General features: G+C 50.3%; 13 protein-coding genes across 13 annotated transcripts; 7 read left to right on the forward strand and 6 right to left on the reverse strand.

The window, feature by feature from the left end:
• The first annotated feature begins 460 nt into the window (after positions 1-460).
• On the forward strand, positions 461-2,176 carry BJX68DRAFT_214823 (epoxide hydrolase). Its single transcript, XM_071037786.1, has 4 exons — positions 461-904; positions 968-1,095; positions 1,144-1,216; positions 1,279-2,176. The coding sequence occupies exons 1-4, from the start codon at positions 586-588 to the stop codon at positions 1,974-1,976; spliced, it is 1,218 nt and encodes a 405-aa protein (XP_070892867.1). The 5' UTR covers positions 461-585; the 3' UTR covers positions 1,977-2,176.
• On the reverse strand, positions 2,101-3,177 carry pup3 (proteasome core particle subunit beta 3). The gene is made up of 4 exons (XM_071037785.1): positions 3,020-3,177; positions 2,948-2,966; positions 2,425-2,879; positions 2,101-2,368 (listed from the first exon to the last, which is right to left on the reverse strand). The coding sequence occupies exons 1-4, from the start codon at positions 3,020-3,022 to the stop codon at positions 2,225-2,227; spliced, it is 621 nt and encodes a 206-aa protein (XP_070892868.1). The 5' UTR covers positions 3,023-3,177; the 3' UTR covers positions 2,101-2,224.
• A 58-nt stretch (positions 3,178-3,235) lies between these two features.
• BJX68DRAFT_249217 (putative UBX domain protein) lies at positions 3,236-5,074 on the forward strand. The gene is made up of 2 exons (XM_071042064.1): positions 3,236-3,579; positions 3,637-5,074. The coding sequence occupies exons 1-2, from the start codon at positions 3,443-3,445 to the stop codon at positions 5,033-5,035; spliced, it is 1,536 nt and encodes a 511-aa protein (XP_070892869.1). The 5' UTR covers positions 3,236-3,442; the 3' UTR covers positions 5,036-5,074.
• On the reverse strand, positions 5,075-6,588 carry BJX68DRAFT_249219 (60S ribosomal protein eL36). The gene is made up of 3 exons (XM_071042065.1): positions 6,477-6,588; positions 5,802-5,987; positions 5,075-5,620 (listed from the first exon to the last, which is right to left on the reverse strand). The coding sequence occupies exons 1-3, from the start codon at positions 6,522-6,524 to the stop codon at positions 5,537-5,539; spliced, it is 318 nt and encodes a 105-aa protein (XP_070892870.1). The 5' UTR covers positions 6,525-6,588; the 3' UTR covers positions 5,075-5,536.
• A 691-nt stretch (positions 6,589-7,279) lies between these two features.
• Positions 7,280-8,501, reverse strand: BJX68DRAFT_272752 (uncharacterized protein; the record flags this gene model as incomplete). The annotated part of the gene is made up of 3 exons (XM_071047270.1): positions 7,280-7,693; positions 7,745-8,099; positions 8,155-8,501. The coding sequence occupies 3 exons, from the start codon at positions 8,499-8,501 to the stop codon at positions 7,280-7,282; spliced, it is 1,116 nt and encodes a 371-aa protein (XP_070892871.1).
• A 241-nt stretch (positions 8,502-8,742) lies between these two features.
• On the reverse strand, positions 8,743-9,638 carry BJX68DRAFT_214859 (uncharacterized protein). The gene has a single exon (XM_071037787.1). The coding sequence runs from the start codon at positions 9,461-9,463 to the stop codon at positions 8,984-8,986; it is 480 nt and encodes a 159-aa protein (XP_070892872.1). The 5' UTR covers positions 9,464-9,638; the 3' UTR covers positions 8,743-8,983.
• An 807-nt stretch (positions 9,639-10,445) lies between these two features.
• Positions 10,446-11,722, forward strand: BJX68DRAFT_249225 (coiled-coil-helix-coiled-coil-helix domain-containing protein; the record flags this gene model as incomplete). Its single annotated transcript, XM_071042066.1, has 4 exons — positions 10,446-10,656; positions 10,779-10,886; positions 10,956-10,983; positions 11,108-11,722. Coding segments are annotated over exons 1-4 (269 nt in total), but the record flags the coding sequence as incomplete, so codon positions are not given.
• A 209-nt stretch (positions 11,723-11,931) lies between these two features.
• Positions 11,932-15,527, forward strand: BJX68DRAFT_214915 (MDM20/NAA25 family protein). The gene is made up of 7 exons (XM_071037788.1): positions 11,932-12,348; positions 12,451-12,903; positions 13,005-13,345; positions 13,398-13,674; positions 13,727-14,489; positions 14,543-14,655; positions 14,702-15,527. The coding sequence occupies exons 1-7, from the start codon at positions 12,214-12,216 to the stop codon at positions 15,452-15,454; spliced, it is 2,835 nt and encodes a 944-aa protein (XP_070892874.1). The 5' UTR covers positions 11,932-12,213; the 3' UTR covers positions 15,455-15,527.
• A 1,111-nt stretch (positions 15,528-16,638) lies between these two features.
• BJX68DRAFT_214931 (uncharacterized protein) lies at positions 16,639-18,863 on the forward strand. The gene is made up of 4 exons (XM_071037789.1): positions 16,639-17,194; positions 17,255-17,374; positions 17,422-17,517; positions 17,574-18,863. Exons 1-4 carry the CDS (start codon positions 17,111-17,113, stop codon positions 18,765-18,767), a joined length of 1,494 nt encoding a protein of 497 aa, XP_070892875.1. The 5' UTR covers positions 16,639-17,110; the 3' UTR covers positions 18,768-18,863.
• Positions 18,864-18,946: 83 nt separating this feature from the next.
• Positions 18,947-20,668, reverse strand: BJX68DRAFT_214934 (alpha/beta hydrolase). The gene is made up of 4 exons (XM_071037790.1): positions 20,311-20,668; positions 19,890-20,243; positions 19,487-19,775; positions 18,947-19,419 (listed from the first exon to the last, which is right to left on the reverse strand). The coding sequence occupies exons 1-4, from the start codon at positions 20,356-20,358 to the stop codon at positions 19,127-19,129; spliced, it is 984 nt and encodes a 327-aa protein (XP_070892876.1). The 5' UTR covers positions 20,359-20,668; the 3' UTR covers positions 18,947-19,126.
• A 1,071-nt stretch (positions 20,669-21,739) lies between these two features.
• BJX68DRAFT_249235 (ribosomal RNA-processing protein RRP9) lies at positions 21,740-23,923 on the reverse strand. Its single transcript, XM_071042067.1, has 2 exons — positions 23,480-23,923; positions 21,740-23,424 (listed from the first exon to the last, which is right to left on the reverse strand). Exons 1-2 carry the CDS (start codon positions 23,846-23,848, stop codon positions 21,934-21,936), a joined length of 1,860 nt encoding a protein of 619 aa, XP_070892877.1. The 5' UTR covers positions 23,849-23,923; the 3' UTR covers positions 21,740-21,933.
• Positions 23,924-24,064: 141 nt separating this feature from the next.
• Positions 24,065-25,188, forward strand: pre1 (proteasome core particle subunit beta 4). Its single transcript, XM_071042068.1, has 5 exons — positions 24,065-24,205; positions 24,265-24,422; positions 24,491-24,740; positions 24,790-24,913; positions 24,966-25,188. Coding segments are annotated over exons 1-5 (612 nt in total). The 5' UTR covers positions 24,065-24,203; the 3' UTR covers positions 25,044-25,188.
• Positions 25,189-25,314: 126 nt separating this feature from the next.
• On the forward strand, positions 25,315-27,309 carry BJX68DRAFT_214977 (ubiquitin carboxyl-terminal hydrolase family protein). The gene is made up of 2 exons (XM_071037792.1): positions 25,315-26,035; positions 26,093-27,309. Exons 1-2 carry the CDS (start codon positions 25,348-25,350, stop codon positions 27,268-27,270), a joined length of 1,866 nt encoding a protein of 621 aa, XP_070892879.1. The 5' UTR covers positions 25,315-25,347; the 3' UTR covers positions 27,271-27,309.
• Positions 27,310-27,317: the final 8 nt, after the last annotated feature.

The raw sequence follows: 27,317 nt of genomic DNA on the forward strand, positions 1-27,317 counted from the left end.
GACCGCAAAGACCGCCCGGTCGATCGATTGACTCCCTACCTGACCTTGATCAGGGCAACGATGAGGACATTTACGAAGATCTTATGATCCGAGCGCCCTGGTTAATGCCTTTTGATGAGCTCGCTCAGTTGCTCGCCCAGGCACTTAGTCTGTTTAAATGATACTAACCCAGTGCTCGCTCAGGCGTTTGCTCCGCTGCGCAATAATATGCTCTACGAACCTGACAATTTCGAGGTGGAGAATCCATCTGAGCGACCCTTTTGTGTACAGACCCATCTGTAGTTTATCCTACCTCGGCAGCGAGACACAAGCTTCAGAAAGGCAAACAAATGTAAGAATACTACTTGTAGGACTTTTGTATGTACTAAAATTAATCCATAGTGCATAACAAAAAAAGGAGTACACCATACTAGAGAATTAAGAGTATAAGTGGGCAATCCTGATTCTGTTTAAGGTCTAGCATGTGAAACCTCTGATGATAACCTCGCTTTATCTCCATCCCCCTCCCTTAGCAATACTTCGTCTTTCTTTGAATGAGGAGTTTATCCTAAGAACAAAGACCATAAATAGTTGAGAACAGGCCCAATGTCTCCGGTACCATTCCAGATCAACGTTCCTGACGCGGATATAGAGCGTCTTCATCAGAAGCTCGATGCAGCAACCTTCCCTGATGAGCTTGGCAGTGCCGGGTGGGATATGGGCGTTCCCTTGGATGAAATCAAGCGGTTGACGGCATATTGGCGAAGTGGCTTCGATTGGCGAGAGCAGGAGACGAAGCTGAACACGCAGTTCAAGCAATTCACTGTGCCTGTGCCAGTCGAGGGCTACGATGACTTGGAGATCCACTATCTGCATCATACCAGCCAGATTCCGGGTGCTATTCCATTACTCTTCATCCATGGATGTAAGGATCCTTATACTTGGTTCGATTTGAGTCATCAAACTGACTATAGCTACCAATGTGCAGGGCCCGGAAGCTTCATCGAAGCTACCAAGATAATTCCACTCCTAACCAGTGGCGATGATGGCAAACCAGCTTTCAGTGTGATCGCTCCCTCATTGCCCAACTTTGGCTTCTCTTCCCTTGTGAAAAAAGTTTGAATTTGCCCCTGGCGCTTTCAATTCGCAAGCTAACTCTCCCAGCGAGGTTTCGGCCTTAAGCAATACGCCGAAGCCCTCCACAACCTCATGACAAACCTAGGCTACAAAGAATATGGTCCGTTACCAGTAACCACTTCACTATCCCAAGATTAGCACTCTGACAAACATTCCCAACAGTAATCCAAGGCGGCGACTGGGGCAGCTTTATCGCGCGCACAATGGCTCAAAAATATCCAAATCACACAAAAGCAATCCACCTCAACTTTATCCCTATGCGCTTCCCCATGCCCTGGCAAAACCCAGTCTTCTTCCTCCAAAACCTCCTGCCAATCCCCTTTTCCCCAGCCCGAAAGTCCTACTTAGGTTCCGTCTTCAACTACCTCACCAAGGGAAGCGGGTACATGATCCAGCAGTCGACCCGCCCCCAAACTCTAGGTTACGCACTGCACGATAGTCCCGTTGCGCTGCTATCCTGGATCTACGATAAATTGCACTCGTGGACGGATGGGTATCCGTGGACGGACGACGAGATCTTGACCTGGGTGAGTATATATCTGTTCTCTGCTGCCGGGCCCGCGGCTTCGTTACGGATCTACTATGAGACCTCGGAGGACGGGACGTTGCAGGAGTCCATTTCGAAGGCTGCGCCGGCGGGAGTCAAGGTTGGGGTTGCGCAGTTCAAGGAAGAGATCATGCGGTACCCGTTATCGTGGACGAGCCTGTTGGGGGATGTGGTAAGGGCTACAGAGTTTCCAACCGGTGGGCATTTTGCGGCGTGGGAAGTACCGGAACTCTTGGTTGATGATTTGAGGGAGTTATTTGGAAAGGATGGCCAGGCTTATGGCGTTGTTAAAGAGAAGGACGGGTTTGCGTAGTCGTCTTGTATCTATGCGGGTCTTCGAGATTCAACAGCGGCAGATTGCACAGCAAGCAGGTACACGCAATAGTCCTTTCCAGGGTTCTGCCTACGTTGGAGATCGACCGAGCTGTATAGTAAGTGCATTGCTCGACATGAAAGGCATTGACGAGAGCTGCTTTCAACCCATATATTTGATTGTGAGTCGAGCATTGGGACAGGAGAAAACAGTAGAACCCCAAGACGTATCCCCGAGGAACTCCACATCTAGTCTTGCCGTCCCTTCAGTAGCCGCTGAGTCACCTTGTCCTTCTCTATGATGTACACCTGGGCACCCCAACCAGAAAGAGCGTCTCTGTCGACAGCGCTCAACAGTGCCTGGGAGATGGTTTCGAACAGGTCCTCGGGAGACTATTGTTTCAAGTTAGACAGCCTAACGGGATAAATAATTTACTGACAGAACATACCAGATCCGGCTCCCACAAACCCTCACAGGTACCAAAGAGCTGGTCACTCGCTGTTCCGCTGACAATGAAATCTTTCGCAAAATCAATACACCCGATGCTGTCGAATCCGCAAATGAATGGCTTCCCTGTTGTGTTGTTGATACCCGCAATCACAGGGCTGACAAAGTATGGGCCGAAGCGTTTCTCGTAGAGCGATGAGCTGACGAGGTTGGCGAGCGTTTGGGGAGCAATGTGTCGTTCTTCGCGGAGACGGTACATGTTCACTTTGTAGCGGAAGAGATCTGAGACGGTTGAGACGTCGGTAGCCAGGCCCGTCAGGCCGAGGTATGTTCCAGGAGCATAGTTGAAGATCTTGGGGAAGTTGTTGGAGACGGTCAGGGCTTGCATGCCGAGTCGAAGATCACAGGCGATTGCGACACAGTCCTTGCCTACCATTGCGACGCAGGCACCGCCATCTATGTGTTATGAAATTAATGCATTGCACGATAATTGGAGGAACAAAGGGGAGATCGCCGGGACGTACTGATGTCGAACGGGGAGCTCTGAAGGAGCCAGTCAGCTAGGTTCCACAGAAGAATGGAGAGGATACACGTACCATGATGGAGAATTGGGGGAACTGAGAACAAAAGCCGAACAAGAGGGCTGTGCTCTAGAATAACGGAATAAAAGAGGCGGAGATAGGTGGTTGAGGAGGATGGGGATGGAAGAGGTACTGGAGTTGAGTGTGGATGGAGGACTGAAGCTCTGCGAGTGCTGGAGTCTGGAGTCTGGCAGCTCAGTCAATCGGCGCCCATTCAGCTTCTTCCGATGACGCGCCGCCCGCTGCCTGCTCAACACCTCCTCATCCTTCGCTTCAACCTAGATTCTTCGCTGGTCTTCTGTTGACTTCCTTTTAATTTTCGTTATTGATTTGATCAATATATTTTGGACACCATCTGTTAATTCGACCGTCACCCGCCGTTTTGGGCTTCGACGTCCGCCACGAACACCAACCCCGCAATATACTCACGCCCTCATCATGAGCAGCCACGTCGTGGTCCTTGATGCGACAGCTCGAAGAGCAACAATCAAGACCACGCCTGGGAAATACTTGACAGATATCTTGCAAGAAGCGTGCAAGAAGCTCGGCCTAGATGCCAACCAATATGGACTAAAGTAAGTCTAGACGCTTTTGATGCGGCCAGGTCCAGCTATTAACTTTTGCGTCTTCAGGCACAAGAGCCGCCAGCTTGACCTATCCCTTGCCTTCCGTCTTACTGGCCTTTCACCTGGCGCAAAGCTAGAGCTTGTTCAGCTCTCTCGGTCTCCGTCCGTCGTCACAGTAGCTCTCCAGCTTCCTCCGTCGGAAGCCCGAGGAGCACCGAATGGACGGCTTACGGACAAATTCCCCAGTACAACGAGTATATGGATGGTCCTACGCAAGTTCGAAGCGGGAGTGGCTGGAAGTACGGCTATCCGAAATCTCACTGGCCGTGGAGTTCCGGTCGCCGAGGGCCAAGGGTCCGGACGGCTGTTCTACGAAACGCCTGTTTTACAGATTATGGACCGGGAGGTCTCTACTTTGGCAGACTTTCAGAAATCGCTGGCACAGCTGGGTTTCAACAGCGGGAATGTATTACTACGGCTGAGCTTCCGCCGGACGGACCAACCGCTGGAAGAGGCTATGACGAAGATTCACGAATTCTTCCAATCGTCAGAGGATGCTGTCGCATCAACAGAGGCGCAAGCCTCGAACCAAAAAGCAGAGACAACAAAGACTGATACGAGCGAGCAAACTGGGCACCCGACGCCTGATGCCACTCTAGAAGACACAAACGCTACAGGTCAACAACCAATAATCCCTCCATCGAATTCCGTCTCCGATCCCCCCCTTGAACCGTTGGAATCATCAGCAGATACATCTCGACCTGTGACCGTTTACGCCCCTCCCTCCAACAATATCCCCCAATCCGCACAAGCGGCGTTTAATGACACTGATTACGTACCCTCGGTCGAGCACGCCCAAATCCACCAGCGAAGACTCCAAGCAGCCGGCAAGAACACACGCCTCCGATCCGATGCCGAAATCGCTGCTGCGGCCACAGCAGAAGAGGAACGTCGCGCCTCGATCAAAGAGATCGAAGTAAAAATCCGCCTCCCAGACCAGAGCCAGCTCGTCTCCAAATTCGGCCAAACAGACACCAGCAAGAACCTTTACGATTTTGTCCGCAGCTGTCTTGCACCGACATATGCAAAGGAGAATTTCGTCCTAACAAACTTCTCCGGACCGGCCGTTTCAAAGGGTCACAAACCAAGCGTCCCCTTCCAGTCAGTACTCCCAGAGTCGGACCAATCTCTGCTCATCAAAAACCACGGTATGACTGGCCGCGTCCTTGTCAATTTCTCCTGGGACGCAACTGCATCATCTGCCGCGCAGAAAAGCCGCTCTGGCATACTTCGACCGGAACTTCAGACCAGGGCTCAAGAACTCAAGGTCCAACAACCGGCAGATGTTATGGATACCTCAGGAGACGTAGTAGTGCCAACAAAAGCAAATGATTCAAGTAAGGACGGGAAGAAACCTGGGGATCGGAAGATACCAAAGTGGTTGAAATTGCCGGGGAAGAAATAGCTAAATAGTAAATACCTTCTCAGCTGGACAGTTGTCATGGGTCAAGAATAAAAACATTATAAACAGCTAATGTCTGCTACGTATTTGCTAGACTACATTCCGGAGACAGCAAGAACGCAGGAAAGAAAGCAAGTAACAGACCCATAAACCATCCAGTAGTAAAGGTGGACATTGGTATTGGCATTTGATTAGATTCACTTGATAAACTCCGAACCCATGCCTATCCGCCCACTCATCCATCATACATATGAGTGGCACCTTTTTCGAGCCTGCCGACCATCTTCCATCTCTTCCCACAGTTCAAGTCTCATGAATCGCACTGACCATGCATTCATCCATGTAGATAGATAGATAAAGAGAGGGAAGCAGAAGAGAAAGCAAGTATTCCTCACTTTTTTGAAATTTAGTTTTCATTCATCTCGTTCCTTGCTAATCCGAGCAGCAGAACCCTGGGACATAGACATGTGTGTATTTTGTAGGAAGAAAACGGAAAATTCAGATTTAGTGAGCACCGACACGGCGGGCCTCGGCGATGACGCGCTGCATGTCCTCAACCTTTCTCTTGCCGCGGGTGAAGGTACCGAGCTGTGACGGATGATGATTAGCTGGATTCTCTGGGATGAGACAGAAATTGTTGTCAAGAGGTGAAAGTATCCAGGGTGTAGTTGGGCGGCACGGTAGTCGAGGGTTTCGAACAGGTACTCCAAGCCCAATACAGCCCCTAGATATACCTCTCCGCAAACAACCAAGCGATGAATGAACATACCCTCTTCTTAGCGAGCTTCCGGGCACGCTTGTCCTGAGCGTTTCTCAGAAGTTCGATGACGCGACGCTCATAGGGAGCGAGACCGACGACCTCACGGGCGATTTCGCGGACGAAAGCGGTGCGGCGAGAAGCCTTGCCCTTGGAACGGCTGATCCGGGTCTTGGGGGTGTTGAGGGGGGTGGTTTTCTATTTCAGGCATATTGTTAGTTCGGTTTTGGTTTCACTGACGCTGCATATGCTGGAACTGGTGGTCGGATTGGCTTTGGTCGGAGGATTTCCCGGTCGAATTGAATTGAGCATTGGCCGATGAGATTGCGACGATTGAGGCGAGGAGCTCGGGCCAATACTATCATTTAGTATATTCCGTTGTTCTCGTGCAGCATTCCGTTGTGAATTCAATTCTGTGTTGGCCGTGTTCTAGGTTCGAACCAGATTTGTCGATGCCGGAGAAAATATTCCTGGATCCCGCTTTATTCGCACCTCCTCTTAGCTCAGTCGGAGAGCTTTCACATCGCACGGTGTAATTGGCGTATATCGTTCGCTCGAAGTAATCCAACTCGCTTCAACTCGATTCGACTTGCGACCGGGAGAAACCCCATCCTCAGAGATTCCGTACCATCCAGACCCGAGGCAATTTGCAGCAGGAAAACAGGAAGGTGGAAGAGGTATACGTACGTGGCCCTTGTTGAGACCGACCACGATTCCGGAGCGTTCTTGAGCCATCTCGACAGGATTATCGGATGAAGGACTGGTTGGCGACGACGAGGTGGTTGTTGGCTGAAGTTGTCCAACTCGGTGCGGAGTCTCTGCTCAGAACGGTGAGATGTGGGTTCACCGCCTTCGCCTACGGTGCTTTAGGGCTAGGGCTTTTTCCGCCAAGTCTTTCGCAGCTGCTGTTTCTGCCTGAGGCATGCTAAGTCTCTCCAGTCTTTCTTCATTCGGAGGCCATATCAGGTGCTCCCAGAAAGCCAAAAGCTTACATAAGGCTTAAAGCATCTCTCAAGATCTACGGAGTAGTTACTACTACCATATACTCTGCGCAAAAGATGCTAGGCTGAGAAGATGTTTACCCTTTGCTACGCACGCATAATCTATCGGCCCTTCTTATCGCGCCATTCCATCTATTCGCAGCCGAAATGTTTACAAGATCATACTTGAGCCTGCAGTCAAGCTAACAAAAATTTATTCAACTTCAAATAACGTCGCTAACGGCAGTGCAGGCCAACTTGCAGTAAACTCTAGGTCAACGCTCCAAAGCAGCAAAAAGACGAAGGCATCAACTAGCCAGCCAAGAACTCAAACAGGCATTCCCCAAGTACTACCTCCGACGATGACCTCAAGACCTCGTTGCTGTGGCATCTCTTGTGGCAAGCCCTGGCAACAAACACAACCAAAACTCATCATCGAGAAGACCCAGCTACCCCATGTAGCATCTCTTGAGACCATTATTATCATGCCACTGCGACGCGTCGCTTTTTTCACCTCTCGAGTATGAGATCCTCAGAAATAAGATGACTTTTGTCGAATTTGCCCTTCACGACTCTATCATCCTCTACTATCTCCGTGTCCATATGCTCCAGGAATTCAATCTGCTCTCGAATGAACTGCTTTAGCCGAGCTGTATCGAATGGTCGCCGAGCTCGCTGTCGATCACGCATCAGTTTGTTGGCATGGCGGAACCGATCCTGAAGCATGTCGAAGCGGTACTCTGCAAACTGAAGGTACAGTTCGCCCAGGTCCGAGATTGGACGGACAGTAGTGAGAACAGTGTCGTCTTTGGTGAGCGAGGCACGCGGTCGGAATGAAGTCACCATACTGATCCGCTCTGTTCCTCCCAATGCACGAAGTGCCTGATGCTCAATGTAGCGCCCCTGAAGAATCACGGCGTACCCCTGCGGCACCCCGTCAGCCTGAATCTAATCTTCAGAAGAGTCAAGGCATACCATTTGTGGCCCGCGGACTTTGACCACCTCGCCGTCTCCTCTCCTCAAAGCAGTCTCGCCCCCTACCATTCCTGTGCAGTCTGAGAGCATAGTCACGCACACAAAAGGGTAGCTGTCCGTGTGCCAGTCCACAATAGGGTCGTCATCTTCCCAAGTTCGCCCTTCGTCTATTGCGCGGTTTGCCTGTTCGATCAGCTCATTGAGTGCCTTGTTTTTCTCTTCTTCGCTATAGACTGCGAGGTTGACATGTCCAATCTCAAAGTCCATGGCCGGAACGAGATCAACGCCTGCAATGTTGGAGATAATGCCAAGGGTCTCGGGGTTTTTCCAGGCGTCATATATGAACGGTGCACAGCTGCCGAATTGTGTTAGCAGAATTCATCATACCCGGGTCGCTTAGGTCAACTCACTCTGCTGCGTATCCCCTTAACTGGCACTGAGCAAGCTCGCTGGAGTATTTCCATTTGGCAAAAACTTCACCGCTCAGAACTTCCTTCCTCATCTGCTGAATGGCCTCGGCAGAGAACAATGAGAAAGGCTCAGATACACCTATCGGGGATACTCCACGGCTCTTGGTATAACCCAGGTCTTCCATGCTGTACACCTTGGAAGGAGGGATGAAGTTGAGGTGCTTCAACGGATCAAAAGAAATCTTCTCTAACATGCTTGAGGACCCTATAGCGTTCACCCCATCGAATTCGGGGTTGGCCATTGGGTCGGGGAGCGGCGTCGAGGTAAGCGTTCCTACGGTAGCCATTGTCTATATCCATGTGAGTATTGACAGGTGGGGGAACGAGTGAAAGTTGCACGCAACTTACCTTGCTATTATTTTAGGATTAGGTGCGAAGTACGTTGATGTCAATTGATTTCCTTGGGGTATCTTCCTTGACTGCTTCGAAATGATCGTTCAAGTTGAGTTTTGATATGGAAGACTGCGATCTCACGACAGCCTCGAGATATTTATGTCCATCAACCAACAAGATCAACAGCTGCCGTTCATTACCTCCGTATAACAGCACACCAGATAAATGCCGGCCTGCTGATTCACTTGATGGCCCCGAGACTCCGAAACTCGGCCACGACCCGTCCTTCCCTACATGAAGACCACATCATCAAAATCTCATGCGCCCCGTGATTCGAACTATGGAAACTGTTTCTTTGTTGGGTTTGGTTTAAACAGCCTTGGACCCACCAACTGACCAGCCTCACTACGATGATTCCTTGTCAATCTGTTCTAGATCACCCTTTTCGGCGAGAACTAACCAAACTATAAGAAGGATTCCTCTCATTCCCTGCCCAATGGTTGGCAACGGGCTCATACCGCTCGGGCGTTTCTACCCAGACAAGGACGGCCTGGACAACTCGATCTGATGTGCAAACGATTATCCAAGTGCTGGGAGGCTTGTGGTTCGTTCGATAAACAATCCCCATCTTTTGGATGAGGGTTGGGCGATTCCAAAACACATCACGATAATGTGGCGGACCCGGTCCACCGTGCCGACGGCTTGTCCCTGATAATGGACTTTTTGACTTGATTTGGGATGAGCAGGAAGCGGCTCGGTCTGTTATCGGCTCCGTGTGGTTATCAGATGCCTGCGGACGATTTCCCCGCCTCCGTACTTTCAGGATCACGTCCCAGACGTGATGAATATTGATACTGATACAGGCGCCCGAGCGGACCATGCAGTAGCGATTCAGATGTGCGTTACCGTCTTCCATTAGATTGGCGGGGATTTACCCCAAAATTCGATCTGGTGTCTCATTTGGCATTCTCGAAGTATCTTGACCAACCATTAGGATGATCTTCGACTTTAGGTTTTTTTTCCCGATCGGGAGCATGTCGCCTATGACTTCCATATACAAGGGTTTCCTGGTGTCAATCGCCTATAGCTTCGAAACTCCACGCAAATCAGCAGTTGTCACCAGCTGCGCATACCTAACAACAACCATAGTAGCGGTCCGTTATATCAATGACATTCTCCGCTTGTTGAACGCTACCTTGACGCCTTGGGCGCAGTGGCTAGGCCATGTGACTTAGGAGACCAAGCATCCCTCCAAAAGCTCAACATTCATTCTAACCTTGGGTAAGCGTTGATGGTCAGCTCAGTTACTCTGCAGCTTCGAGAGATAGCTTGCTTTGTCCACCAAGCGTAAGACGCTGTTTTTCCATGCCAACGCCATCTTGTTTCCAGCGTCAATAGGTCCCTGAAGGATGGAGACGTTATCACAACTGCACAGACTGGGCGAAACTCTGTAGCGCTGTGTAGCGCTGCGCTGCAGGTTCCAGCTGAATCGGGTTCTTCGACTATAGTACACATTGCCATGAGGGCTTAAGCTTGCATTCAATTTACGATTGATCTGCGACTCGTGATACAGTCATATCAAGCATCAAATAACAGAATTCCATTAAGATCGAACCCTTTTTTGCTAGTGCTAGACATTTGAGCTACGTCTTTCGTTGAAGCCTAGAGGGCATGCTTGAAACTCAAAAGCAGTAGTAGTATTCATAATCCATGGACTTATTTGGCCTTTGACTTAGTGTCTATATCCTGATTGACACTTAGGCTGTGTTTGACAGCAACAATATGCCCAGCGAATAGTCGGTATACTGTCCAACCCGCAATCTAGATCTCCGCGCCAAGACTTGCGGAATTCCCAATCTCTGCCCGATTTTTTGATGATCATCTGACCAACCTTTTAAGCTTATCCTCAGTGCTCTCTCACCTGGAGCTTCTTGATCGAGATCCATCAAACTTCGACTGCAGTCCTGTGGCTTTTAGCGCTCTATATTTACCCAAGCGACAAGTTGCATACGCCATGACTTCCCAGCCAGATCAGCAACCGTCCTCCGCAGCACATCCGGAGCTTGTCCCTTCAAATGCCTGGGAACGCTCGGAGCGGAAATTTACGAAGTGTGTCTCTCTTGATTCCCCGATCCTCCTTCTCAGATCAACCTCATGGCTTATATAGCCACTTACCCATCATTCTCAACGCCTCGGCGGAATTCCGATTGCTTGCTGACCCAACCTGCCAGCAAAACTGCCAGCGAGTACTATGATCCCTGTCAGGACTTTGCGGACCGAAGTCTAAAGTGCATGAAGCGCAACGCTTATGACAGGGAAATGTGTCATGATTACTTTCAGTGAGTCTCTTCCTTTGTGATCCTTCGGCCTCGGGCCCGATGCATATTCGTGAGACTGACATGTTACAGAGCATACCGCGATTGCAAGAAGCAATGGGTAAGTAAATACGTGTGGATGGCCTTGCTATCTCTGATGCGCCGGGCCTTTCAAGAGTTTGGGCTCGGACTTAGTTCTTCATCATTCGCCTCGTCACTGGAGTATTCTTCTAACGGCCATGCAGTTGACCCAGAAAAAACTGGCTACATCTCAAGTCTCTAAGACATGATACCAAAGAACGAGCTGGCCTCGTTCCTACGCCGCAGGAATTCGAAGCACCCCGTAGACCAACGTTGCCGTATCTTTCTAGATCCGCCATGTCGATCCTGCATTATCCTTCTAAACGTCTTTTCTCTCCATGCGGGCTGCATTCAAGGATTCACCCTTGAGCCTAAAGGAATTTCGAAGTCGTCAAAACCGGCCCCCGTCTTGCGCACCACTCGTTGCAACTTAAGCTCATTGATAAGGCATAGGCGTACATCGGCATTTTGTTCCTTTGCCCAGGGAACAACTGCCATTTTTGGCACTTTTGCTTTATCCTTGCGATGCGGTTGGCTACCCTGTACGATAAACACTCTTCTCTGTTTTATAGCGCTCACTCGAGTTATTTCTGCTTTTGGATTTGTTTTCCTGGCCTGCGTTGACTGATTATGCGGTTCGGGATCTGTAAGATAAGTATGTCTGTTGCTTCAAATGAGATTCCCTGAATCCTTAATCTACCCACTCTGTGCCGTGTATGGGTAGCAAGACCATAGCAAATTGTGTAGTATAAGATTTGTCTAAGGTTGTTGTGAAAGCTAAAGAGTTTCATTTATTTACATTCAGACATAAGATGAAAAAATATAGTTTGCGAGTGGAAACATGCATCCATACTACTACTAACCTTTGTCAGGCGGATATAGTGACATGTGCAAAGAGCTTCATCTGTACTTTGACTCGAACCCAATCTCAACTTTCGAAGTTCTACAACATTCAATCAACACTTATCTACTACCATATCTCCTCATTATTTCATGTTTACTCGGTTCCTGAGACTATACCCCAGAACCAACCCCCCAACCATCACCGCCTTCCCCATCGAATTTCCCCACCCACTTGAACTGCCAAAAATGAAGAGAAATAATTCCACCCCTCATCCAACCCAGCAATCTATCCCCCGCACACCGTGTGCTGTGCTTGATTGCGCAGCATACGCCACTACCTTTCGCACGGCTTGAATTGGATATCCGATTCTATCTGTCCTACTTCTCTGTATCGTCCAACTCGGAGCTGCCAGTGCCGTTTGCCGCCATGTCGACCAATGACGCCGTGTTCCATAGGCGGAATAAGCAAATCGAAGATGCCATTGACGTTGGGAATCTGAAACAAGCGCTGCAGCTGATTGAGAAGCGGATCAAGAAGGGGGAGGATACGTCTTTTCTCAAAGTATGTTCCAATTCTCTGTCATACAAACAAACAGCCTTCTCCACGCTGTGATAATCTCGGTTCTATGATGCCTGCAGCTGCTAATGGTTCTGCGCAAAATAGGCATGGAAAGCGCACGTTCTTCACCGTCACGCCGACGACACTCACCAGCAGCGAGGTATCACGGAGACACTCGCGCTGTGCAAAGCCGAGCCGGCGGTTACGGATCTCGACACATTAGATATCCTCTATGAGACGCTGCAAAGAGTGGGCGGGCACGAAGATACTATGAGGAGTATTTGGGAACGGGCCGCAAAGGCGAAGCCGCAAGATCTTGACATCCAGACGAGGTGGTTCGAGTATGCTTTTGAGAAAGATGACTGGAAGTCGGCACAGAAGGCTGCCATGTCTCTGCAGAATAACTTCCCCAAGAAGCGGAACTACTATATCTGGGCTATCTTCCTCTGTTATCTTCTCGCTGTCGATGAGGAGAGCTCAGATATGGACCGTAAACTCTTTGGAACGCTGGCTTACCGTATGGTTTCGAAGGCTGCTGAGAGTGTTCCGTCTGATCCGGTATGTCATAATTGTCTTTCTGCCGTCTCGCTTTCTTCTCGCTTTCTTCTGTTTTATCTCACTTTTGGAGGCCGGATGATGATGTTTATGCGTTACTATAGAAAGAATTGCTGAGCCCTCCTAGAGCTATACAGTCAGCCGAGGAGCTATTGCTACTTGTTAAGATCTACGAGTCTCAGGGACGGCATTCCGAGATCGTCAAGATCCTTGATAGCGAGAACCTTGGCATCAAGTCAAAAATGGTGCAGAGTGACTGGTCCTTCATTGGCGTGAAGCTTTCCAGCTTAGAAAAAGCCGAGATGTGGGCTGAAGGCTTGTCGTATACCAAAGAGCTCCTCGCTATTCCCTTTACTGAGGAGGAGAAGAAAGCTATCCAGGAACGCGACGACTGGGCCGTTTGGCACTTGCTTGTCACTGCAACTCAAAAGATCAACTCCACAGGGTAACTTCCTACCCAGCGTCATAATGTTATCTACAGCGACTAACTTCTTTAGGACAACATCGGAGACGCAGAAGTTCATATCTGAGTTCATTGCGGCCCAGCCCAAGTCTAGGAATGCACAACTTGCCCACCTTGATCTGACACATTCAGGCTTCCAATCCGGATCAGTAATGCAGGAGGATCTTCTGTCCGCATGCCAAGGTTACTTTGATCACAGCAAGAACAAACTTTATTGCTTCAGTGACATCCTCGGGTATATCCCCTCCTTAAATGAGGAATCGGTTGTAAAACTCCTAAACTATGCGTCCAAGAACTCGGAACAGAGTGAGGTACGTGAAAAACTCATCTGATGGCTATAGTCTCGCTAACGGACTATTGAAGGGATCCGGCCCATTTAAAGGCGTTGCTGTGATTAACGCTTTGAAGCTGGAGTACTGCTTTTTGATGTCTTCCAATGCAGCTAAGGTTTCAAGAGAGAAAGTAGAGGATTTTGTTTCCCGATGTCTAAAAGCCTACCGCAAAGCTGAGCGCCCTAATCAGAGTGATGCTCCATCAACCATCGAAAGCCAGCCTAGCGATGACCTATGCGTCCTTGCAGCGATGGGGCTGGTTCGCTTCAGCAGCAGCTGGTCTCCGAGCAAACAGGAGGAAATCCCGGATATTATGCTCATTCGTGCAGCTGCCATCTTGGAACGCTTGATTGTCGATTCTCCCCATAACTACCAATGCTTGCTTCTTCTTGTCCGACTATACCTCCGACTAGGTGCTGGCTCGCTTGCATTGAAAACGTTCAGCAAGCTTTCTGTCAAGCAATTGCAGTTCGAAACTGTTGCCCACAACCTCTTTACGCGCCTATCAACAATCCATCCACACTCAGCGCCACCAATTGACGGTGCAGAATATAAGGACTTTAATCCGCAATCAGCCTTTGTGCAAGCTCTGAACTTCTATAGGAGTGCGGACCTCACATCAACGAGGCAACGCTCAAAGGGTCTGGATTACGGGAGTTATGTGAACATCGAGGGTACTATTGAGCTTCAGAAGCGTCTCAGACAAAGTGTCTGCCGTAGAATGTGGGCCCTCAGTGTGAAACAAACACAGAGACTGGCTGGTGGAGACCCCATTGGCCGCTTTGACGATATAGGTTCGTCCTTTCTGAACATCTTGTTTTTTGGCCTTTACTAATGTGCTATGCAGCGAGGGATTCATCGCCACTTATCGATCAGCGTACCTTTGATGCGTTCATGAACTGTGAAGCTCCTAGTCAACCCACATTTGAGGAGTTGGTGCGCCTAGGACCGCTGCCGCAGGTATGTTACGTCCTCTTACATTCGTGACTGATACTAAAGACTGCAGGATCGATGGGTGAGGTCAGCTCAACTGACTGACAAACTCCTTGGAATACTCAAAGATTTGGCCAACCAAAAGCCTATCTCAGTAGCACCCGAGGTGCCCAGTCTGGATGACCTTGTCGGGACCAGCGCTGAATCCGACATGACCATTCCAGAGATTGAGGGTACCAAAACCAACCTCAACCTGCTAAAGCTGGCTGTATATCTAAGCGGCTCGAAATCTGTCACCACGGAGCAAGTAGACGAAAGTCTAAACCAAGTGGAAGAATGGTTGAATTCCAAATTGAAGGCTGTAGAGGCAGAGGGGACGACCGTGTCGCCGCTAGTTTCAGAAACGGCGATCTTCCTCCAGTCAGATACACCATACGCTCCAACCTGGCGATTCTTCCACACCATCTACAGCGTCCTGGACTCAGTCAAAGCCGCCGCCTCTTTATTCTCCATCGCATCCAAAAAAGGATTAAAGAACGCCAAACTTCCCAAGGATCGTGTTGCAAGCTTGCTAGAAACGGCTCGCAAAGTACACCAGAGCGCCCAGGGTAATGCTCGAGCACTGAAAAAGCACGTTTCAGAGTCGGGGAGGCTTGGCTCCCTGATTGACTTGGTGACGGCTGGAATTGGGACTGGGGAGGATGGTCCACAACTCCGTGGTGAACTTGAGAAGACTCTTGATACATCCTCTTTGGAGCTCTTCTGTGGCGAGCTTATGGAGAGCTGGGATGAAGCGCTTGGTGGAGTCTTGGCTGTGAGGCTGTGATATACTGGAGTATAAATATATTAACTAGATCCTTTTTCAGAAGCCTGCTGAAGAGATATTCAACTTGCGACTACGGAGTGCTCATGGCGTATTAAGACCAAACACCCTACATTCGTTGTATGCTCGTATATGAGTCGCCACGGCCCTCTCCTCTCTTTAGCCCATGAGAATGGAAGGCTCCTTCGTCAACCCCAATATCAGCGTAACATGGGGTTAGACCAGCACCACAAAATATGCCCTACACACTAGTAATACCTAATCTATGCAGATAAAAAAAGGGAACAAAACTAAACGGAGCGAACGGGGAGAACCGATGACCTTCCGAATTCAATTTGGAGATACACTGAAGCTGATTTTCTACAGTCGGACGAGCTCCTGACTGCAGGATTATAGCATTGGGTGAGCGATATATCAGTCTACAGGGCTCTATATCTTTACCCATGCTCAATGACTAGGGGATTGGGGCCTATTGCCCACTCCAATCCTCTTCTCCTCTGCCAAAGGATTCCCCTCCTCCATTTTACTGGCTTCAGGCTCTAGGGCCCGAATTACGATCCTATGATTAGCAGAATACATCCTCGGCAAATCATATAGCTGATAATCTTGGCTCCTTTTCTGGCATATGCCCTGTTCACTTTTAGTCCTTGATACCTTTGCAATCAGGATCAAATGCAACGGTTTGGCGGAAAGATTTGGATTGCAAAAGAGGGAAGAGACATATGGTGGGATTGTTAACCTTGACGTGACTATATTTTGAGGAGGTTCTCCTGCCACAGCCGAAGCGCCGAATAGACGAGTGACATGGCCGCCACGGCTGTCAGATTTCGCCAACACTGGACACAAAGACTTGATAAAGTACTCAGGGTTGTTGCTAGTGAGTTTTACGAACATGGAAAATGACAGTAGATTGGCGCTGTCGGCAGCATCTCAACTGAATTTCAACCCAGTGGCAGCAGAAGGCTCGACATTGTGAACGTTCTACTTCGTATGTCTTGACCCCGATAATAACAGAAACACCAATACTATTCACAGGCATTTTGAGTCTCTTCAGATTAGGATAAATGAGCACGGATCAAGGCCAAGCTCGTTCTTTAAAGCTGCCGGATTTTGAGGGCATGACTGTCTAAAAAAACGCCGAGAAAAACGAGATAAAAGGGTTGGAGATTTCATTGAAACAAGGATAGTGAAGGTCAAAGCAATTAAGAGCAGGGCCGGCCCAGTAATGAAGGGTGGAGCAGTGGAGCCTGAACCCGACTCGTCACGCGTGTTTGATCGGTTTGGTTCCTGCGCGCTGCTCTTCGATTCCGACAGAAAAAGATGCTCACGAACCGCTGGTCGGTTGCCATCGCCTTCCTTGCCTTTGAGCCGCTTTTCTTTCTACGTTTGGAGCCTCTCGAACCGACCCTCGAATCACAAGCACGCCGCGTTCTCACCCAGGGCTCTCGAATCTCCCAAAAACCCTCATCTGCCGCTCAGCGGCGATTCGCTCGCCTGCGTTATGCCCGTCGCTCCTTCGATTACTTGAATCAACAGCCGAGCTTGATTGTCTCCTTGCTGACCTAGAGCCGGGATTTTCGCTCCCTCTACAACATCGCGAACAATTATCCGGTCCTCTTTTCACTCTTCGTCGGTATTCAGTGCAAGTGATCGCGAAATATGTCGCGGCATACCCCTCCAACAGGTGCTCTGAACAAGGGCCCTGGTGGGACAAAGGGCGCTACTCTACAGGATGCTTCGGGGGTGAGTTTGCTTCGTCGGAACTCTTCAGCCACGCGCCGACTAAGCTCTTCGTTTTTCTAGCTTTTTCACACACTGCAGGGCCACGTGGATGATATTCGTGCCCTCATACAGTGCGGTATCTGTATCCGGCCACTTTACGAGCCGTTCACCCTTGCCTGTGGGCATACATTCTGCTACGGTGTTAGTCGAGTGCGCCTCTGTTGCTGTATGATGTTAACATGGTCCAGTGCCTGTCTTCGTGGTTCGCTGAAGGGAGAACCAACAACAAGACCTGTCCCGATTGTCGAACCCCAGTGAAATCACAACCTGCGCCAGCCTATTTGGTAAGCCTTTGGAATACACAAAATCTTTTCGCAATGTGATTTTTTAACTCGTGCAGGTCCGTGCGGTCGTCCAGTTGTTCACAAGTCGCGCAGAGCTTCTAGATAAAGGGGAAACAACGGAGCAACACAAATCCCACCAACGAGAAGAGGCGGAGAAGCTTGAGGCTGATAAGAAAAACACGAATCCTAGAGAAGCTGGTCTATTTCGAGGTATCTTTAACAAATCAAGGCACCCACCCGGGGTACCGATTATCGACCTTGAAGATGGGGTTGTTCGTTGTCCGCATTGTTCTTGGGAATTGGATGAAACCGGATGTGTCAACTGCGGGTATCGCCATGACGATGACTCGATGTCCGGTACCGACTGGCGGAGTGACTCGGAAGAGAACTCTGAAATGACGGATCCATACGAGGAAGTGGATGAAGACATAGAAGATGGATTTGGGGAAGCACCAGGGTTTGATTGGGGGGAGTGGTACGACCGAGTGCCTGTGGAAGCAATTCCACCTGAGCTTTTCCACCCGCGTATAGTACCTCTTGGCCGCAACGGTTTCCCCATTTTACCCGGTATGCACGACCACCTGGATTATGACTCGCACGACTCTGTCCATGATGGGGACGATGATGATGATGACGACGACGAAGAGGACGAGGATATGGATTCGTTCATAGACGATGGGGAACCGTCGGAGGACTACGCTTCGGATTCAGATCGATCGACTGTTGTGGGCCACCCTGATTATAGCCATGAGCAGTTACATGCCATGTTCGACGAGTCGCCGAGCTCTGGATATAGCACGGCGCACTCAAATGTATACGACTTCACTGCGGTACCAGACAGCGAGGATGAAGAATCTGATTCTGAGGACGAAGACGAACATGATCTCGAGGTTGGAGACAGATTCGATTATGGCGGCGGCGACAACGACGACGATGATGATGACGATAGCAACGACGATGATGACGATGAGGAGCCGATTCGACCAGCTGTACCAGGAAACCGACGACGCATACCAACTTATCACATATTGTCGAGCTCTTCTCCTCACCGTCCAAACGGAGCAACTCCCAGAAACCCTGCTTTAAACGGGCTGAATTCTCAAAATGTGCGACATCCTGAGCCATCCCGATCTGTAGGCTCTTCTGCTACCAGAGCTATTGCTGTTGATGATGATGACTCGGATGAAGGCCCAGTAGCGCCGACGCGAAGAGCAAGAGGCCAAGGCAACCCTCGGCCATCAGCTCTCTAGCTTTTGAACTCATAAGCTACCCTAATGACCGCATCTGCCAAGATTAGCTTCCTCAACTTTACCTTGCTCAAACCACCGACTGCAGCTGGACCGAGATCTTTACCATTTCACGACTTGATGCTTGTGGGAGTTTTCAGGTGCTGGACGATGCTTTTTTAGCGACTTCTTTTTTTTTAGGCACACTGTATTAGATGATCCTGGATTTTTGGCGAGCCAGTCGATCAAAACCGTTATGCCCTTTGAGTTCAAGTCTTCGCAATACCACCAGAGCAAAATACATAACTAACATAATGTCGTCAAGAAATGGCCTCTTACTCTCAATAGCTAGCCCTATCTGCCAAGGGGGAAAAAGTCCTACCCTACGCCACTCCCCCCTCCAACAAAAATCTCACCCCCTTGAGCAAATCTCTTTTCCATGCCTTACTCTCCTCCAAATCCGGACACGTGCTCCAGAACCCATGCGGCAGCCCAGGATAAATATACTTCTTCGTCGCCACGCCCTCGGCGCGTAGGATCTCCTCAACCAGCAATGTCTCGTCCCGCCGCGGATCCCACCCACAGGCATAAACCACCGCCCGCTGCGCCAGACCAGCATGGGACTCAAAGAGGAGAGGCGAGCGGCGGACATCCGTGGGCGGAGCGCCATATTTCTCTACTCGGTTCGTCAGTACCTGATCATGAACCTCAACGAATGCCTAGGGTTTGGATTCGGTACACACCAGCGAAATACTGAATACTCTTTTTACTCAACCCGGGCCCCGAGGTAATCTCATCGATGCTCAGAATCCTATCTGCGTACTTTTCCGGCCGCGCATCTTCATGGCAAATTGTTCCTGCGAGGAAGAGGATCCCTGTCACTGGGTGAAGGAGCTCAGGCTTGTGGGTTTGCGCGACGAGGTGCGCGATGCCAAAGGTGAAGTTTGCGCCGGCGGATGTGCCGCCGATTAGGAAACCGGATTGTAGGGAGAGGTTTTTGGGGAGGGTGGATTGGGATCTAGGGGAGGAGGCCTGTAAAGGCAAGTATGGTTAGGGTGTTGGTATTTGGCAGGGTGTGAAATATAGTATGGGTTGTCAAGTATACTATACTCGTTGCTGGGACGGGGAAGGAAGGGTATAACGAACCCAGAGAACAACATCGAGGCAATCCGTGAACCCAACAGGGAATGGATGCTCAGGTGCAAGTCTATACTCGACATTCAGGACGAGAATAGGAATCTCAGAGGCCATGGCCCGACAAGGCTCATCATCGGTCTCCAAGCCGCCGGTGACGAACCCGCCGCCATGGAAATAGATGAGGAGTGGCAGAGCAGCCTGGCTCGTGGTGGCTGATTGTCTGTACGATCGCACCCGAATAGCGTACCCGTCACGGGCTGGGACGTCGAACTCCTCGATTTCAAGAGCGGATCGTGGATTGATGGGGAGCCGGTCTCGGTTCATTCTCAGGATGCGGGCGTTCGGTGGTAGATTGTGGGGAAACTAGATCTGATGGTCAGAGTACACTGTAGATAGATCTTGAGGATTTAGGTAGTATGAGGAGACCTACGTTTTCCCACTGCGGATGAGGGTCTGCGAGATGACGGTATTCGGCCATGTTGGAACAGCTGTCTACCTAGATCAGGAGAAACACATATGTTGGCGAGGTAGAGTTATATACTTGAGCCCGCAACTCCGAAGAGTATAAGCTGCCAACTCAATGTCTCGCATGGCTCCGAGGTCGGCATACAAAATAACAACCATAATGCTAGCTTAAAGGAGTGGAACAAAGTTCCACAGCTCATACAAATCAGGGCTAAAATCGCTCTGCTTTTGCTCTGAGCGAGGGCAATGCACATATCTAGGAGAGCGCAGTACAATCCCAGAACTTGAACACACGTAAACGACGTCCACGAGGTATTGCAACTAAATCAAGTCAAACACCATGGCCCCTCAAACTGTCTCTGTCATGACTTATGTCAACACCCCCACCACATGGCGTAAGCGCTTTCGGTTACAATCGTCTAAATGCGCTTGTCCTTGGATGGCACTGGTGGGACCCATATCGGTATGGACTGAATCAGGGACGAAGTTACTAGGAAAGTATGTGCTTCACGCCAATAATACCGCTCTTTGTTCTAGTGCAGAATATAGCTAACTGGGCTTGTTCCACCATCGCCTCTCTGCGCGTGACACTTCGCAAACTTCGCAAAGCAGAAAACTGTAGAATGAACAGAACGCTATTGATGAACAGCTCGTTGCTAAGGACATTCTACCCACTCTCGAAACTAAGCAAGAGGAGATTGTTTCCAAGCCGGACCCTATTCAGACCATGCTTCGTCAACTGACCGAGAGCATCATAGCCCATGAGAAGCCTGTTTGATCTATTTCTACCGTGGTGCATGCCCAAACCAGCTGAGCCCTAATATTCGGAATCAGCTAATGACCAGCATGTGCTACCAACCCAGGGCAACCGCTTAGTAGCCCTGATCTCCGAGGCTTTTCCTTGACGATAAAAATGTCGCGCCGGCAACATTACTGTGGCTAAACGCGAGGCCTGGTACAACGGACAATGGCTGCTCTAGACTTCGCATTTTCTGCACCAGTCTGGGACAGCAGGAACCGAACAGACGATTATGGCGAGAAAGCATATACTTGGACATCCTCTTGTCATGATGAACTCTTGGTCAAGGGTACCGTTAGTCCTGCAAGCCCTAACAGCCGCATTGACTATGTGGTGACACAGCTTGGGAAATGATTATTAGGCGGTAGCTGAGCCCAGAAGCACATCCACAGATCTGACAGCGTATCAGGACGGCATATATTTGGCCGAAGAATACAGAAACGGGTTCATCAAGCAGGCCAATGAACGGGACGTGGCCGGTCATCATAGCATGCTGCTAGTGAATATGATGAATCAGAGAAGATTATGGAATAGATATCAAGGCTTTATATGTGGTTATTATTGCCATGGCTTGGTTGTACCCTGGCCATGGCTCAGTTGAGGTTGTAACCAGTTGAGGTTCTAGCTGCGTTGGTGGAAGAGAGAAGTCAAAGATCTACAGAAATCCCATCAAAGCAATAGCGGATAATTGAAGAGAAAATGAAATCGAACTTCAGGGACTTTTCCAGGTATGCAAATGCCGCTAGAAATAAAATACAGTCGAATCTATTGATGGTTAGATACATTCGCTCAGAGGGGTTCCTTTTCTCCTCGACCATGCTTGTCAGAAAGAAAAGGGACCTCAAAGATCATTGCGCCATTTCGACCTTCTGCCGTGGCTCCCTTGAAATAATTGTTACCGTAGCATTTCCAGCGGCCGAGCCTATGCTCCTTTCCGATGGCGACGGCGATACAAAGACCGCGGGGTTCTGGTGCCGTGCTTGGCGTGGATTTCGATTTCTTCGAGTCAGATGGTACTTGACCCGGCTTTGTCGTCTCTACGCGCCGTTCAAAGACGGAGATGCCGTTGACGACGCCCTTTACCAAGGGCTCTGTCTCTTCTTCGACCGCGTGTCTGTGGGATCCGTCGGCGGACGCGAGGCTCTGTTCCAACTGTTTGGATGGAGTATCTGGGGCTTGCGATGCAGGGCCTCCGCCAACGGGCCCTAGGGGGTGTATTGTGCGTTTATCGTCTGAAACCTTCCACGCCCGAATCCAGCCGTCCCAACTGCCACTGAGGACAATGTCCGTACCTGGAACTGTTGTCAACGCAGTAATCCAGCGAGGCATGCGTCTGAGGAAGCGTGCATTCGACTGTGCCGTTTGACGATCGGTCTCAGGAGAGTGTACCTCGAGTGGCGGTAATGGGTCGAGGCCGTGAGCATGCGGGATGGTGTAGAGCGGTTTCTTCTTGTGTATAGACCAAAGGGAGATTGATCCGTTATCGGAGCCGGTGACGAAATGTGTGGGAGGTAAAGGTGCGATGCAGTCAATGTTGTTTTCCTGGTAGGTGTTTCTTGATGAGCCACCGCGGAAGATAAGCTGCGCCTCCTCCACTACCTTCCACAACCTAGCTGTGCGATCGCGGGCTCCAACACTGATACACTGATCAATCGTCATAGCGGCCAGCGACGTGACGTTGTCTTGGTGTCCGAATAATGTTTCCACATAGGCGTGACCTGCGGAGCTAATAGACCATGTTTTAATGGTCCGGTCAAATGAGCCGGAGAACAATTGCTCTCCCGAGCTCATGGTAGAAATGTGACGAACAAACGCTAGTCCACTGACGGAGTCTCGGTGCTGGGAAAAGGTCTGCACGGGAATCAAGGTTGCGGCATCCCAGATGATGAGCTTGTTATCCTCTCCTCCAGTGGCAACAAATTTCCCTGACGGGGACACCGCGACCGCTAGTATGTTCTTCGAGTGGCCCTGCTCTTCTGCGCTCTCCGCAACTTTTTGCAGACCTCTTGTGAAGCGCACCTGCTTCGGCTTCTTTCGCTGCGGTCGAGGGGCACGCTTTGATGCCCCATCTGTTTCATTCGTCGTATCTGTGCTGGATGCACCGGGTGTGGCGAGCTCCCACTTGATCAAAGTTCGATCTTTAGATACAGTGTAGACGTATGGAGCGTGGACGGCGATTGATGTGGTAGTCTGTGTGTCTGCTCGGAAGAACGCATGAGAAGCGGTCGAGAACGCTAGGTCGGAAGCAATTTGACGATATACTCGTCCTTTGAATTCGTCCTAGGATGCCCCGTTAGATCTGCGCTAGGTCCGCAGTAATTTCTCTCGCACATACCACGTCCTCTTTTAGCCTCTCTGCAATCAAGTCACGATCAATCTCAGCAGCATCGAACCCGTAATCATCAACCTCCTCTCGGACGTTGTCCAGGTAGCGCTCCGCTAATTTCAGTCTTCGCTCGGCAGCAGTCTCTCCCTCATCCGACTCTGAACCACTTTCCCCCTCCGAGGCTACCGATGCCGCACTTTCCACATCCTCATCCAAGTCACTGCCCGAGATTGACTCGTCTCGTTCCCTCGTTCTCTTGTTCTTGTTGCGCGCATCTCCGTCCGCATCAACGCCCCGTTTCTTTGTCGCGGGGGCTCCAGACCGGTCCTCCCTCTTGCGTTTCCGCTGGGACGCGGGTAATGTAAAAAACGACGACATTAGGCGGGCAAAAAGGTCGATTGAAGCTTAACCAGCGAGGGCGTTGTCCAATCGAGGCGGATGACGACGGCGACTCGACCGCATTTACTGATATTTTCCCGCTCATTTTCAACTTTTTTTCTGCCGTTGTCCGTGCGGGCGGTGGGTCTTTGCGCTGACTCAGCACCAGAGCTCTCCGCCTGAGGCTGCCGGCCCAAAGCGACAGCTCCAGGCAGTCAGAGCTCCGCGCGGCCAACGGTAGTTATCGATTGACATCTCACTCCTGTTTTTCTCCACGAGCTCGTACTTGCTGCTCTTTACTGCTACTCCAGCTATACCTCCGTCTATTGCCACGTTCGAAGTTCGCACAATCAGAATGTAAGCTCCCACCACTTCCACGGAGCTATTACTAGCAACACTGACCGATATCGTCACAGGGAGGTTCTACTTGGTATCACGGGCAAGGACTTTGTCATTCTGGCAGCTTCAAAGGCTGCTATGAGAGGTCCAACAATTCTCAAAGCTGAAGACGATAAGACGAAGCAGCTGAACGAGCACACACTCATCGCTTTCTCCGGCGAGGCGGGAGACACCGGTTCGTTTACCGCTATGGGATATGGAGATTGACCAAATCAGGACTAATCAAGCTTCTTTCTCGACTAGTGCAATTCGCCGAATATATCCAAGCCAATGTTCAGCTATACACAATGCGCAACGATACCGAACTTTCTCCTAGTGCCGTTGCCAACTTCGTCCGAGGAGAGCTAGCACGCAGTCTACGATCGCGAAGTCCCTACACAGTCAACCTCCTCTTGGGTGGTGTAGACAAGATCACTGAGAAGCCCCATCTATACTGGATCGACTACCTTGCGTCCCTGGCTCCTGTTCCATATGCCGCCCATGGCTATGCCCAGTAAGTGGCCTATGACTGTTTGTTGCTGATTTGAGCTAAGAGGTGCCAGATATTACTGTCTTTCAACACTCGACAAGCATCATCATCCCGATATCGATCTCGAACAAGGCATGAAGCTTCTGGAGATGTGCACAGATGAGCTGAAGCGCCGACTACCTATTGACTACAAAGGAGTATGTTCTATGTATTCTGATCTCCCAAATAGAGACAACTAACGCTTTATAGGTTCTTGTCAAGGTAGTGACGAAGGATGGCGTGAAAGAAGTACCCTTTGACAACAACCGGATTGTCAAGAGTGCTTAATGTATCATACCAAGCATTTATGTTTCGCTTTATTATGGGTCTTGTGATTCTCCGTTGATCGGTTGCATTGATCCCGGTGTAGTCTCAGCCGAACGTGGCTACTAGGTAGACAACAAATGAAATGACATGATACACGACTGCCAAAGTTGTTCCCCTGTAGATTCGGAGTTCGGTGGTTGAGGTAATGATACCGAAGAAGCTTGATGTTTGTCATGTTTGCATCCAATCTTCTTCCGTCGCGTTTGAGGATTTCCAGAAGCCGCAAGCTCATCCTTACCTGAATTCGCCATTGCCCGAACAAGTCATGATGTCCAAACGACAAGCCGAGCTGCCCCTCGAGGATGAAATTACAGTGGGCTCGCCCGCTCCCAAAAAGGCCCGCGTGGAAGACGACAACCTGCCAGAAGACGACCCGCGCCATGGGGCCTTGCCGTTTCGGCGAGCTAGCGGCCAGGAAATGGAGGACCATGAACGCCATGGACAAGATATCCTAGCAGCGGCGGACCGAGAAGCGGAGGAGCTTGAAGAAGCAGCGCAAATAGAGGAGGAGATGGACGGCAGCGAAGACGATCAAGACGATGACCAGCCCGCGATCGTGGCTCCCCAACGGCAAAGCGCCCCGATGGAGGGATACAGCGATCTCTACCTCGATACGATTAATCGCCAGATTCTGGATTTTGACTTTGAGAAACTGTGTTCCGTCAGTTTGTCAAACATCAACGTGTATGCTTGTCTTGTTTGCGGCAAATATTTTCAGGGCAGAGGGCCCAAGTCGCATGCCTACTTCCATGCCCTCGAGGTTGGACACCATGTTTTCGTCAATATGAGCACCAAAAAAGTATACGTTCTGCCGGAGGGATACGAGGTCAAAAATAAGAGCTTGGATGATATCAAATACGTGGTCGATCCATACTATACCAAGGAGGAGGTGGGCAAGCTGGATAAGGAGGTCACAGATGCTTTTGATCTTTCAGGGAAGCGCTACAGACCAGGCAAGTCTTGCTTCTTGCTTCTGGGCTCAGGAAATCATATCACTAACCATATTCCAGGATTTGTGGGTATGAACAATATCAAAGCAAACGACTATCTCAACGTCGTGGCCCAGTCACTGGCCCATGTTCTCCCAATACGCAATTATTTCCTGCTGCACGAGTTTCCCCAGCCTGGGACACCTCAGCTGGTTTTGCGCTTTGGTACACTCGTCCGCAAGCTCTGGAACCCTAAAGCTTTCCGGTCTCACGTATCACCACACGAACTCTTACAGGAGATTGCCTTGCGGTCATCAAAGCGATTCACCCTGACCCACCAGTCAGATCCCGTGGATTTCTTATCTTGGTTTCTCAACAACCTTCACCTTGCACTCGGGGGCTCCCGAAAACCATCAAAGACGCCAACAAGTGTCGTCCACGCGGCCTTCCAGGGCCACCTACGGATAGAAAGCCAAGCCATCACTGCGCACTCAGACACACAGAACGCCCGCCTAGTTTTCACCGAATCAGGCACCATCAACAGCCAAACAACACCCTTTCTCATCCTTACCCTCGACCTCCCCCCAACACCCCTCTTTCAGTCCGCAAACAGGGAATCCATCATCCCCCAAGTTCCCCTAACAACCCTCCTTAACAAATATAACGGTATCACCGCCTCCGAGAAGCTCGCACAACGAGTCCGCCATCGCCTCCTTCACCCACTTCCTCCTTACCTCATGTTCCACATTAAACGTTTCAGCAAAAACCGCTTCGTCTCCGAGCGCAACCCCACAATTGTCACATTCCCCTCCCCGCGCTCTCTTGACATGTCCCCGTACGTAGAACCCAACCCAGCTGTCTGGCCCCCGGGCGAACCAATCCTTTACGACCTCGTTGCCAACATCATCCTCGACCCCACAATCTCTGCCCCAGGGGGAACCGAAGACGCCGCAGAAAAGGGCGTCAATGCAGCCTCGGGCGGCGGTGGGGCCTCATCCAGCGGCGCTGGTGCGGGCACGGAGAAAGTCTCGTGGCTCGTCCAGCTGAATGATAAGGCAATGGCCGCTGAGAATGCGCGATTCCAGAGCGAGCAGCATACTGGGGAACAGCGGGGCCCGGAGTGGCTTGAGATCCAGGATCTGTTTGTTAAGCGCGCAGAGAGTGAGACACTTTTTACCAAGGAGGGGTATCTCATGATCTGGGAACGGAGGAAGGTTCCCGGAATGGCGGGAAAGAAGGGAAAGGCTACTGCTAGCTAGATCGAAGCGCATATGTAGTCTTTGTGTACAATAAGAAATATGATTAT

The sequence above is a fragment of the Aspergillus pseudodeflectus genome (genome assembly GCF_044049435.1).
Source record: "Aspergillus pseudodeflectus strain CBS 756.74 chromosome Unknown BJX68scaffold_88, whole genome shotgun sequence".
Lineage (NCBI taxonomy): Eukaryota > Fungi > Ascomycota > Eurotiomycetes > Eurotiales > Aspergillaceae > Aspergillus > Aspergillus pseudodeflectus.